Source organism: Pelophylax lessonae (assembly GCF_965119305.1).
Source record: "Pelophylax lessonae genome assembly, chromosome: 12".
NCBI classification, from domain to species: domain Eukaryota; kingdom Metazoa; phylum Chordata; class Amphibia; order Anura; family Ranidae; genus Pelophylax; species Pelophylax lessonae.
The window spans coordinates 216,247,258-216,259,700 of NC_138779.1; the positions used below are offsets into that span (position 1 = coordinate 216,247,258).

A 12,443-nucleotide genomic window follows, 5' to 3' on the forward strand; every position below is an offset into this window, starting at 1 on the left:
CCGCATCCGTTGTCATTACAAGACAGCCGACCATCGGCTATGGATGCCGGTACCGGGGTGATGCCTCTAGCTGCAGGTATCACTCCGGTACAAGCACTTTCCGAAATATCGGTCACCTCAGGGGCCGATTCCAATATATCGGGGAAAGTGCAGATCGGCTTTGCCGATAATCGGTTGATTCCTAATCAAAATGCCTTGATGGGTGGGTGTCAGTCTGGAGGGTGTTCCTAGGCAGGCTGCGTTTGTTTGCATGTAACACTTACCTGTAATGCTCTCCCTCCAGGGTTGAAAGAACTGAAATCCAATGAAAGGGGTGGGGCCAGGGCCAGTCAGATTGGGGAGGAAAGGGCTAGATAATGCCGGATGTCCTCCAGACAGGAAATGAGGCGGATTCTTTCGGACTTGCTGCAGGTTCTAATGTGAAAAGCTCACAGTGTGCAGTGAAATCAGAGTAAGCCAGGAGAGGAGAATGTATGAGACTGAAGGGAAGGCTGGAGGCCAGCTTTAATTATTTTAGTGTACCCCCCCATCAGGCAGGAATAGTTTATACTCTGCGATCTCTGAATTGCTCAGTCATTGTCAGTTCATCTATTTATACTGTACAGATCTGGACGACGTCCACCCCCCCCCCCCTTGGAAGTGTCAGAACTGCAGCCAATTCTAGAGTGTTCTGTCTATGGGGGGGGGGGGGCGCTCTGTATATAAGGAGTGGAGCTCAGAGACTCCCAGTCTGTGCCCACATCCTCCCTGCAGCATGGATATTACAATTCACCACCCTTGGATGCGGCGCCCGGTCCTGGCCCCGCCGCTCTTCCCCAACCGTATCCTGGGTCAGAGGTTCGGTGAAGGAATCCTGGAATCAGATTTGTTCTCCCAGATGCCCCTGGGCATGAATCCGTATTACATGCGTGTACCCAGTGTGCCCCAGCCAGAGACCGGACTGTCCGAGGTATGAAGGGGGGGGGGGCAATAACAGTCCCATGGGAAAGACCCACTTAGGGGTGGAGTTATAGAACTGCGAATCTGACATTTACCAAACATTCAATGCAGGTGAACCTTTCTGGCGCATGTATTATAAATGATTCACCCCCAGTGAATGATCAGTGAAAGTCACATTCACTGTTTTTCTTTTTAATATTCCACATCACGGTCCTGATTGTACAACCTCACTGCCATGGAGAGCATTATTGTAGAATTTGCTCAGAGCCAGCGAGATCAGATTTTTCAATCACACCTAAAAGATTCTGATTGTACAGGGGGAGTGGTCTAGTGTGAAAGGGGTTCTGTGGGGGAGGACATTATTATAATGTAGGGTGTGGTCAAATGGTATTGGGGGGATGAATCTACCTAACAGGGACATGGACACATTGACTGTCCTCACTGCATACTGCTCACTGACTGTCCTCACTGCATACTGACTGTCCTCACTGCATACTGCTTACTGGCTGTCCTCACTGCATACTGACTGTCCTCACTGCTCACTGACTGTCCTCACTGCATACTGACTGTCCTCACTGCTCACTGACTGTCCTCACTGCATACTGACTGTCCTCACTGCTTACTGACTGTCCTTACTGCTTACTGACTGTCCTCACTGCATACTGACTGTCCTCACTGCATACTGAATGTCCTCACTGCTCACTGACTGTCCTCACTGCATACTGACTGTCCTCACTGCATACTGACTGTCCTCACTGCTCACTGACTGTCCTCACTGCATACTGACTGTCCTCACTGCATACTGCTCACTGACTGTCCTCACTGCTTACTGCTCACTGACTGTCCTCACTGCATACTGACTGTCCTCACTGCTCACTGACTGTCCTCACTGCATACTGACTGTCCTCACTGCATACTGACTGTCCTCACTGCTCACTGACTGTCCTCACTGCATACTGACTGTCCTCACTGCATACTGCTCACTGACTGTCCTCACTGCATACTGCTCACTGACTGTCCTCACTGCATACTGACTGTCCTTACTGCTCACTGACTGTCCTCACTGCATACTGACTGTTCTCACTGCTTACTGCTCACTGACTGTTCTCACTGCATACTGCTCATTGACTGTCCTCACTGCTCACTGACTGTCCTCACTGCATACTGCCTGTCCTCACTGCATACTGCTCACTGACCGTCCTCACTGCACACTGACTGTTCTCACTGCATACTGATTGTCCTCACTGCATACTGCTCACTGACTGTCCTCACTGCATACTGATTGTCCTCACTGCATACTGCTCACTGACTGTCCTTACTGCATACTGACTGTCCTCACTGCTTACTGACTGTCCTCACTGCATACTGACTTTCCTTACTGCTTACTGACTGTCCTCACTGCATACTGACTGTCCTCACTGCTCACTGACTGTCCTCACTGCATACTGACTGTCCTCACTGCTCACTGACTGTCCTCACTGCATACTGACTGTCCTCACTGCATACTGCTCACTGACTGTCCTCACTGCTTACTGCTCACTGACTGTCCTCACTGCATACTGACTGTCCTTACTGCTCACTGACTGTCCTCACTGCATACTGACTGTTCTCACTGCTTACTGCTCACTGACTGTTCTCACTTCATACTGCTCATTGACTGTCCTCACTGCTCACTGACTGTCCTCACTGCATACTGCCTGTCCTCACTGCATACTGCTCACTGACCGTCCTCACTGCACACTGACTGTTCTCACTGCATACTGATTGTCCTCACTGCATACTGCTCACTGACTGTCCTCACTGCATACTGATTGTCCTCACTGCATACTGCTCACTGACTGTCTTTACTGCATACTGACTGTCCTTACTGCTTACTGACTGTCCTCACTGCTCACTGACTGTCCTCACTGCATACTGACTGTCCTCACTGCTCACTGACTGTCCTCACTGCATACTGACTGTTCTCACTGCTTACTACTCACTGCCTGTCCTCACTGCATACTGCTCACTGACTGTCCTCACTGCTCACTGACTGTCCTCACTGCTCACTGACTGTCCTCACTGCATACTGCTCACTGACTGTCCTCACTGCATACTGCTCACTGACTGTCCTCACTGCATACTGACTGTCCTCACTGCTCACTGACTGTCCTCACTGCTCACTGACTGTCCTCACTGCATACTGACTGTCCTCACTGCTCACTGACTGTCCTCACTGCTCACTGACTGTCCTCACTGCATACTGACTGTTCTCACTGCTTACTACTCACTGCCTGTCCTCACTGCATACTGCTCACTGACTGTCCTCACTGCATACTGCCTGTCCTCACTGCATACTGCTCACTGACCGTCCTCACTGCACACTGACTGTTCTCACTGCATACTGATTGTCCTCACTGCATACTGCTCACTGACTGTCCTCACTGCATACTGATTGTCCTCACTGCATACTGCTCACTGACTGTCCTCCCTACTCACTGACAGTCCCTCACCACATACTGCTCACTGCTTGTCCTTACTGCATACTGACTGTCCTCACTGCTTACTGACTGTACTCACTGCATACTGCTCACTGACTGTCCTCACTGCATACTGAATGTGCTCACTGCATACTGCTCACTGACTGTCCTCACTGCATACTGACTGTCCTCACTGCTTACTGACTCTCCTCGCTGCATGCTGCTCACTGACTGTCCTCACTGCTTACTGCTCACTGACTGTCCTCACTGCTTACTGCTCACTGACTGTCCTCACTGCATACTGTTCACTGCATACTGTCCTCACTGCTTACTGACTGTCCTCACTGCATACTGACTGTCCTCACTGCATTCTGCTCACTGACTGTCCTCACTGCATACTGACTGTATTCACTGCTTACTGCTCACTGACTGTCCTCACTGCATACTGCTCACTGACTGCCCTCACTGCATATTGCTCACTGACTGTCCTCACTGCATACTGACTGTCCTTACTGCTCGCTGACTGTTCTCACTGCATACTGACTGTCCTCACTGCTTACTGACTGTCCTCACTGCATACTGCTCACTGACTGTCCTCCCTACTCACTGACAGTCCCTCACCGCATACTGCTTGTCCTCACTGCTTACTGCTCACTGACTGTCCTCACTGCATACTGACTGTCCTCACTGCTCACTGACTGTCCACACTACATACTGACTGTCCACACTGCATACTGCTCACTGACTGCCCTTACTGCATATTGCTCACTGACTGTCCTCACTGCATACTGACTGTCCTTACTGCTCGCTGACTGTTCTCACTGCATACTGACTGTCCTCACTGCTTACTGACTTTCCTCACTGCTTACTGACTGTCCTTACTGCTTACTACTCACTGACTGTCATCCCTACTCACTGACAGTCCCTCACTGCATACTGCTTGTCCTCACTGCTTACTGCTCGCTGACTATCCTCACTGCTTACTGACTGTCCTCACTGCTTACTGACTGTACTTACTACATACTGACCTTTTCACTCAATAAAATACACTTTGTTTTAAGTTTGACAATAAAGGGGGCACACTGACAGCTATACCCTTGGAGGTTATGTGATGTTAATTATTGTGTAGTCCTGGGGGCTAATAATGCACATTCCTGGGGGTTTACTACTTTGCTGTGCTAGGAGTTTCTGTGTCATGCTGGGGGTTTATTATTGTGCCAAGTTAGGAATTCATTATTGTGCAGTGCTGGGAGTTTATAATTGGGCCATGCTTGGGTTTTTACTATTGTGCTCTGCTGGAGGGTAATTATTGTGCAGTGCCGGCGGTTAATTATTATGTTGTGCTGGGAGATATTGCTGGCCCTGACTAATGGCTGGAATACACGATAAGAAAATCGGCCGAAAATTTCCGTTCAGCGAGCGATCGGCCGATATTCTACTCGTTAATGCCCAGCCATCAATGAGCGATATCGATATTGTGAACGAAAAATACCGTTTGAAAAACCCGAAAAATGTTGTCATCTCGTTTGCGAATGAACGATTTTCTATACGTTGGTGTTGAGGTTGTTCAGTTTAAATCTGTATAACCTCATCACTCATGAGGACCGAGGAACACTGTTTCGATGGTCGGCGGGCAACGGTCGGGCGATATTCGGACCGTGTATGTTAGCAACGTTTTCGACCGACAAATACTTTTTCAAAAGTCGGTGGTTGAATGATCGGGCGATATTCTAATCGTGTATTCACACCATTATACTGGATGTTATCATTCCTGGCTCTTACACTTGCTGGGGGTTATTGCTGGCCCAGACACCTGCTGGTGGTTATCATTACTGTTCCCAATTGGGCTTTTCTTATTCCAACAATCTCTTTAGTGTGCCCCCAGGCCATATTCTCTCCATACAAATGGGGAAAGTGACAATATAGGCCACAAACTTTGAAGAAACATCCAGAAGATGGTCAGAGACTGCAGCTGTGGTCAGTCGGAGGATATGCCAGAGGTGACTGTCAGAGACTGGAGATATGTTACATGTGACTGCTAGAGATCACTGACCCTTACAGCCACTTGCCAGCTTCCATATTAGTGCCTTGTTTGAGAGTTCTGTTGGGATGATTCATTAGAAAAGAGGAAATAGAATGGTTGGGTCAGAAGAGTCAGACCTGTGCAGATCACAACCAATGTCCTTTGTCTCCATATAGGTGAAGCTGGATAAAGACCTGTTCTCTGTACTGCTGGATGTCAAACATTTCTCCCCCGAAGAGCTGACAGTCAAAGTTGTTGGAGACTATGTGGAGGTGCACGCCAAGCACGAGGAGAGACCGGTAACTGGGATATTTTACAACACACAGAGGAACAGCCATTGGCTAAAAAGTTTCAACTTGGCAAAACTCCCCTTAGCCTAGCTCTGAGCATACTCTGGTCCATGCGCACACTGCTCTGTTTTGATCCTGAATATCAAAAAGCTTTATTAACACCAGAGCAGGTCACTCAGATGCCTTTCAGATGAAACCCCACCCCTGAGAAGCTTAGTCCCCTAGATTCCTATGACTAAGCCTGTGTGGCAGGCAAAACATGTTAGCGGTGGAGTTACATCATTGACATGTTTCGCCCGCTTTATGGGCTTAGTCACCTCCTGTATACTCCTATGGCTAAGCTTGTATAGCAAGCAAAACGTGTAACCCCACGTTCTCCCGAGGGGGACTCCTATGACTAAGCCTGTATAGCGGGCACCACCACTGACAAGTTTTACCTGCTATACAGGCTCAGTGAAAGGAGTATAGGCGATTAAGCCTATAAAGCAGGCGAAACATGTCAGTGATGCAACACTACCACTCTCACGTTATGCCTTAGTCATAGGAGTTTAGGGCTTAGTCATAGAAGTTTGGGGGGACTAAGCCCTTCGGGGGTGGGGTTACATCTAGTGGTAGCTCAACCACTGACACGTTTCGCCTGCTATAGAGGCTTAAGCCTGGTACACACTTTTTTGTTGTTTTTGGGTTGAACTCGGCTCCGGTCAGAGCCACTGAACTAACAATCAGTTAGGACAGTGATGTATCCCTCTGAGCTGTTGTGTTCTGACAGGGGCAGAAAACTCGAATCAGCCCTCTCAGCTATTGCCGCTGATAGGGAGCCGGAGTGCTGCTGGCTTTCCAGCATTCTCGTCCAACAGAAGCCGGCTTCAGTCGGACCGGCTGGCATAGACACGGGCCCAATGTCGGCCGTTCTGCTATAAGGGCTAGACACAGGACTTATCAGTGATGTAACTCCAGCACTGACATGTTTTGCCTGCTACATGGGTTTAGTCAGGGGTGGAGTTACATCTGGTGGTAACTCCACTGTCATGATTTGTCTGTTATATGGGCTTAGTCATAGAAGTCTAGGGCACTAAGCCTGTATAGCGGGTGAAATAAGTCAGTGATGTAAAGCCACCACCGACATGTTTTACCAGCGATACAGTCTTAGTCATAGGAGTCTGGGGGATTAAGCCCCTCAGGGGTGGAGTTACATCTGGTGGTACCTCCACCACTGACATTTTTCTTCTGCTATAGGGGCTTAGTCATAGAGCAGGGATCCTCAAACTACGGCCCTCCAGCTGTTGAGGAACTACACATCCCATGAGGCATTGTAAAACCCTAACATTCACAGACATGACTAGGCATGATGGGAATTGTAGTTTCTGAACAACTGGAGGGCCATAGTTTGAAGACCCCTGTCAGAAGTTCAGGAGACAAAGCCCATATAGCAAGGGAAACATGTCAGTGATGTAACTCCACCACATTTGCACTGCTATATGGGCTTAGTTAAAGACTAAGCCATCAGGGGTGGGGTTATATCTGGCAATGAAGGACATTTTCTTGGCCTGGACCTTTTGTATGTTCAACAACAAGGATCCTTGAAGGCCGATCAATTTTGGCCCATTGCTGTTCTGTCACCTGGAGTAGTGTGGCTTACATTGCTTAGTTTAGCTCTGCTGTAGGTAAATCCTAGTTTGAGACTCTGGAAAGGAGCCGGTATATTGATCATATAAGACCCAAACCATTTTCTGTATTTTCCAGGATGAACACGGCTTCATCTCCCGCGAGTTTCACCGCCGATACAAGTTCCCTTCAACGGTGAATCCGGCCTCCATCACTTCAGCACTGGCCGCCGACGGACTGCTCTCCATCCAAGCGCCGGTCGTAGATACGGCCAAGACTGAAGAGAGGAGTATTCCAATTGCAAGGCAGGAGAAATGAGAAACCAGAAGCTGATTGCACCGTCTGTGCCCCTTGTCCGCCATTTTTGACAAAGGGCCTCCTAAAATGACAACTGCTGGGGAAGGATCCTAAATCCTACTATGTCTGCTGAGGCCTCATTTAACCCACTAGCATGAGAATTCCTTTAAGTGTACCTGTCAGTACAGCTGTGACCTGGTACAGATAAGGTGTGGACGCTGGCATGGTCCGATGCTAGTTCCAGGGCATGCGCACACCTCTATAACCGCAGCTGCACCAGGTAACAGTCGTTCTGACAGGTTCTCTTTAATTCATTGTTTCTCTTGCCATCTTAAAGAACAACTCCACTTTTTCAAGTTTCAAGCTTTGCTAACATTCTTGCTGAGTCATAGAGGGGCTGAAATGTTTACTTTAACTAGAGAAAATGGTGCTTCCGACTCCCTACAGTGCTGGAGCATGCGACCAGAAGCAAAGGCCTTTCATCACTTATGAAGCAGAGGCTCATAGTTTAGATTGACTTTTCCTCCTTGTCACCAGAGATCACATGACCAAAAACCTAGCCTTTGGTCAAATGACCAGCTCTGAGGAGAGCTAGGTGCAGCATTTTCTCCAGGGTGGGTAAGCATTTCAGCTCTTACATAAATGTAGAATGCAATTCCTTGGCTTGTACAGGTTCTACAACATTTACTCCCCCCTCACCTTGCATCTTTGTATATTCGTACATATTTTCTATTTACTGCCATTATCCTAGGATATGATGCCACCTCAAAGGGCTCTGCTCTATCCAGAGAGCAGATCAGTGTCCTATCCCAGAACACTGGTTGCTTCACTTGCTTGCCTCCCTCCATTTCCTGCCAATATCACTTTCTTTTTAAATGCGGACTAGTTATACAAGTTCATTAGCATTTAATAGAAGCAGCCTACTGGGGGAAAGAAAAGTGCAATTAATCATTTAACTTCCCAATGGTTGCTAAAAAAGGCTTTCTGAAAGTGACTCTGCTGTATCCAGATAGCAGATCAGTGTCCTATCCCAGAACACTGGTTGCTTCACTTGTTTGCCTCCCTCCATTTCCTGCCAATATCACTTTCTTTTTAAATGCGGACTAGTTATACAAGTTCATTAGCATTTAATAGAAGCAGCCTACTGGGGGAAAGAAAAGTGCAATTAATCATTTAACTTCCCAATGGTTGCTAAAAATGATATTCCATATTGTTTATGAAAAGAAAAAAATCACTAAAATGGCTGAAGCAAGAAACAGGATAGACAGACATGGCTGAGAAGCACAGGAGGAATCTGAAGGAAAAAGTCAAAGAAGTGTCTAAAGATTGCAAGCCAACAACATCACCTGAAGCTGAGAAAACATTTATTTTTCTTGTGAAAGCTGTTGCAGAACTTTTACTGTTTGTGTTCTAACATGTGAGGATATCGGGGTCGCTTTCTGAAAGTGATCCCCCATTGTCTGCTGATATAAAGAATCTGGATCTGTGAAAAAATCTCTCCCTCATGCTGAGGAACAAATACTTATGTAATGGAAACTAACTGGGATAGTTAATAAAAGTAATTTTCATGTTCAGTTTGCTTTTTTTTTTATAGTGCAAGACACACACAGTGCATTATGGGATGGATAGCGGTAGTACGGCTACAGTATTTATTTGGGGCCTGGCTGCACGGTAGGTTCAGAAACGCACACAGGGGAATTCAAAATGGCGCTAACACCACTTTTCTAGCAGCAGTTTGCTTAAGAACTACCTGCGCCTACTTAAAGGGATGTATTTGGCCACTGTCTGTAACTTTACTAAAATGTGCAGCAAATTCAGGTAGTTTTTACTGCTGCCACTTTAACCGCTTCTGGACCGCCCTATGTACATATACTGCAGCAGGGCAGCCCTTCAGTGCAAAATCACGTACTGGTACATCATCTCCATTTCCGGGGCTTCCACAGAACTTTTACATGAACGTTTGTCCCATTCCATGTTCTACAACACCTGGTTGATCCTGCCTGTTTCCACTGCAAAGCTTGGTCAATTCACATAGTGGAACACATGGAACAGGCAGGATCAACCAGGTATTGTAAAACATGGAATGGGACAAACGTTCATGTAAAAGTGCTGTGCTGTATATTATGTTTAAAAAAATTTTAAAGCCCGAAGCGTGTGAAATCACACTCAAAAAAGACTTAGCACCCGGTGCATAAAAAAGTGCACACACGCAAACGTGAACACACAAAAACTGCACAGGGTGTGCGAAAATGGTCTGGCCTCCGAAGAGGTTGGACCTATACCTTGATCCCCCGGGGCGCAAGACTCCTGACAGGGACTGAGGTACTTCCTATGGTTTGCCTGGCCGAGACCTGGCAAACCCCGTTCTCCAGGGGGACTGCCGAAACAGCCCACCCCAAGTACTGGGTGGGGCTCCCCCGAAGGGAGACCCCCATGAGAGAGGGCGAACTAAGCCAAAAGGCCATGTCCACCCCCTCCCAAGACTTTCAAGGTAGGCCCAGAGACCCACACCGTACTCGTCGTGCAGGAAGAGAAGAGTGATAGTGAAGTGACACACCACAAAGAAAAATACACACAAACAAAAAGGTGGGGAAGGGGAGGTGGAGGAGTGAATTAGTGCCTAAGTGAAAAACAAAGGCAGGCCTTCCGGCCGGAATAAAAATTCCTCTGGTCGAAGCCAAAAGGCCTTGCCCAAGAGGCAGGTGCTTAAAAAAAGTGTGTAGGTGCAGTGACCATGGTGCCGAAAAACTCAAGGCGAGCTGCCCCTCACCAGTGAGAATTAAGGCACCCCTGGGCTGCCACCCCAGGGGCACATACACTACGGGCTTTTTTCTACCCCGGCCCTTTATATTATGTTTAAAAGGGACAGGAGCATTATATATTTTATTTTGGGTTACAACTACTTTGATGCTCCATGTCTGTCCGCATACCACCCCTACTTCACGTTCTTACATAAGGGTGCTCACTCCTGAAATAACTGGATAAGGAAAAGTGGGTGGGGGCACGCTCACATAAAGCACTTCCAAATCTTTATTGTAGCACTGCAAAAGTTTCTTTCATTGGATTTCAGTTTTTTCTCCATCAATGGAGGCTCAGCATCACGTGTGGGCATTACCTGGAGCGGTCTACATGCAAATACACCCTGCCTAGGATCACTGCTCTTCCTGACTGACATCCAACTGTCAAGGCATTTTTGATATTTGCATAACTCCTCCTACTGCTTGCATCAGGACTGAGGGCTCTGCAGGGGAGTATAGAGGAAGGATACTGGGAATGTATTTATGGCCCCCCTCTACCAGCCACTTCATAGAGAAGCACAGTGATGACATAATTGGGTGTAAAATATGGCATGTAATAAGCCAGAAAGGTTTTATCTAAAATTGTCATTAGCCTTATGGGGGGGGGACCAAGGAAAGCAAAATATAATCACATTAAACTTTAATGGAAGAAGAGTACGATATCGGTTACAACGAATGCCCATACACAGGGCAGGATCTGTTCATGTACAGAAAAGGAGAGACTGGAACACGTACACAGAAAGTTCTAGTACATTTTTTATTCTCCAGTAACATCACACACAAAACCAGCAAAAACGCGGGGGGGGGGGGGGGGTCCATTCAAAACATGCCACAATGTATTACAAAAATTCATACAAAAAATTGCTAAATATCTTTTTTTTTTTTCTTAAATAAAATGCACTGAAATCTAATTTTTTTCTTTAGTGTGCTCAGTCCCCTCAGACACAAAATAAGGAAAGGCAAAGTTCAAAATAACAAAGTTAACAATGGTATGGGTGATAAAACCACTGAGGAAGAAGCACTGTTAAAACCTGTGCTTTGTCTAAGCATGCAACAGGTTCTCTTTATTGCCCCCCCACACCTGCTGCACATACTCTCACTGATTAGCCACTGGGAGTAAAGAAAAATAGCCAGTACTTCATGGTATGAGAACCATGTGACCAATACCCCTCCCATGTGACAATACTGGTGCTTGGCTGCTCGGGCACCCAGGGCTATCACATTGGGAGGCAAGAAGGTCCTCAGACCTGTGTAAGCTCTAGGTTGTGAGTTGGAGCTTATACGGTTCCCTTGGTTTGCTCCAAGCGTGACCAATGGAAGGAAAGTATGTGCAGATTCTGGGGCCAACAATAAAGTGAATGTGCTGCAATTTACGTTGGTACTAAAGCCTCTTTTTTGTTTGATCAGCAACACATTGGCATTGTTTACTTTAGCACAGGATAATAAATTATTCCGTCCAGTAAACCTCAGGGACAGTCACATTTTGGTTTGTTTGTGTACTGACCCATCCTCTGGCTTCCTGCGGTCACTCATAATAAAAACTTTATAGACATGTTCCATCACTCATAGCACCTAGGCGTATTCATAATTAGTGGTCCATATGAGGGCGCTGAAACAAACAGGCAGCCTGTGCGGACAGCACATGCAAGACACACCCCCTGTCCCCCTCCTCCAAGGCAAGTGATTGGCAGCGGCACCCGAGTCCACCTTGGGAGATGCTGTCAATCACTTCCTTTGGAAGAGGAGCAGTAATGTGTCTTGCATGTGTTGTCACAGCCTGAAAAAGACAAGGTAGAGAAGAAACGCTTTTGGTCAGGTGATTGACAGCAGCTCCTAAGTGGACAATGCATGCAAGACACACCCCTGCTCCTCCTCCAAGGTAAGTGATTGGCAGCGGCACCCGAGTCCACCTTGGGGGTTGCTGTCATTCACTTCCTTTGGAAGAGGAGCAGAGATGTGTCTTGCATGTGTTGTCACAGCCTGAAAAAGACAAGGTAGAGAAGAAACGCTTTTGGTCAGGTGATTGACAGCA

The 12,443-nt window shown here is 47.2% G+C and overlaps 1 protein-coding gene across 1 annotated transcript; it reads left to right on the forward strand.

Annotated features, from left to right (window-relative positions):
- Positions 1–732: 732 nt before the first annotated feature.
- On the forward strand, positions 733–8,191 carry HSPB6 (heat shock protein family B (small) member 6). Its single transcript, XM_082273255.1, has 3 exons — positions 733–949; positions 5,598–5,720; positions 7,455–8,191. The coding sequence occupies exons 1-3, from the start codon at positions 755–757 to the stop codon at positions 7,632–7,634; spliced, it is 498 nt and encodes a 165-aa protein (XP_082129381.1). The 5' UTR covers positions 733–754; the 3' UTR covers positions 7,635–8,191.
- Positions 8,192–12,443: the final 4,252 nt, after the last annotated feature.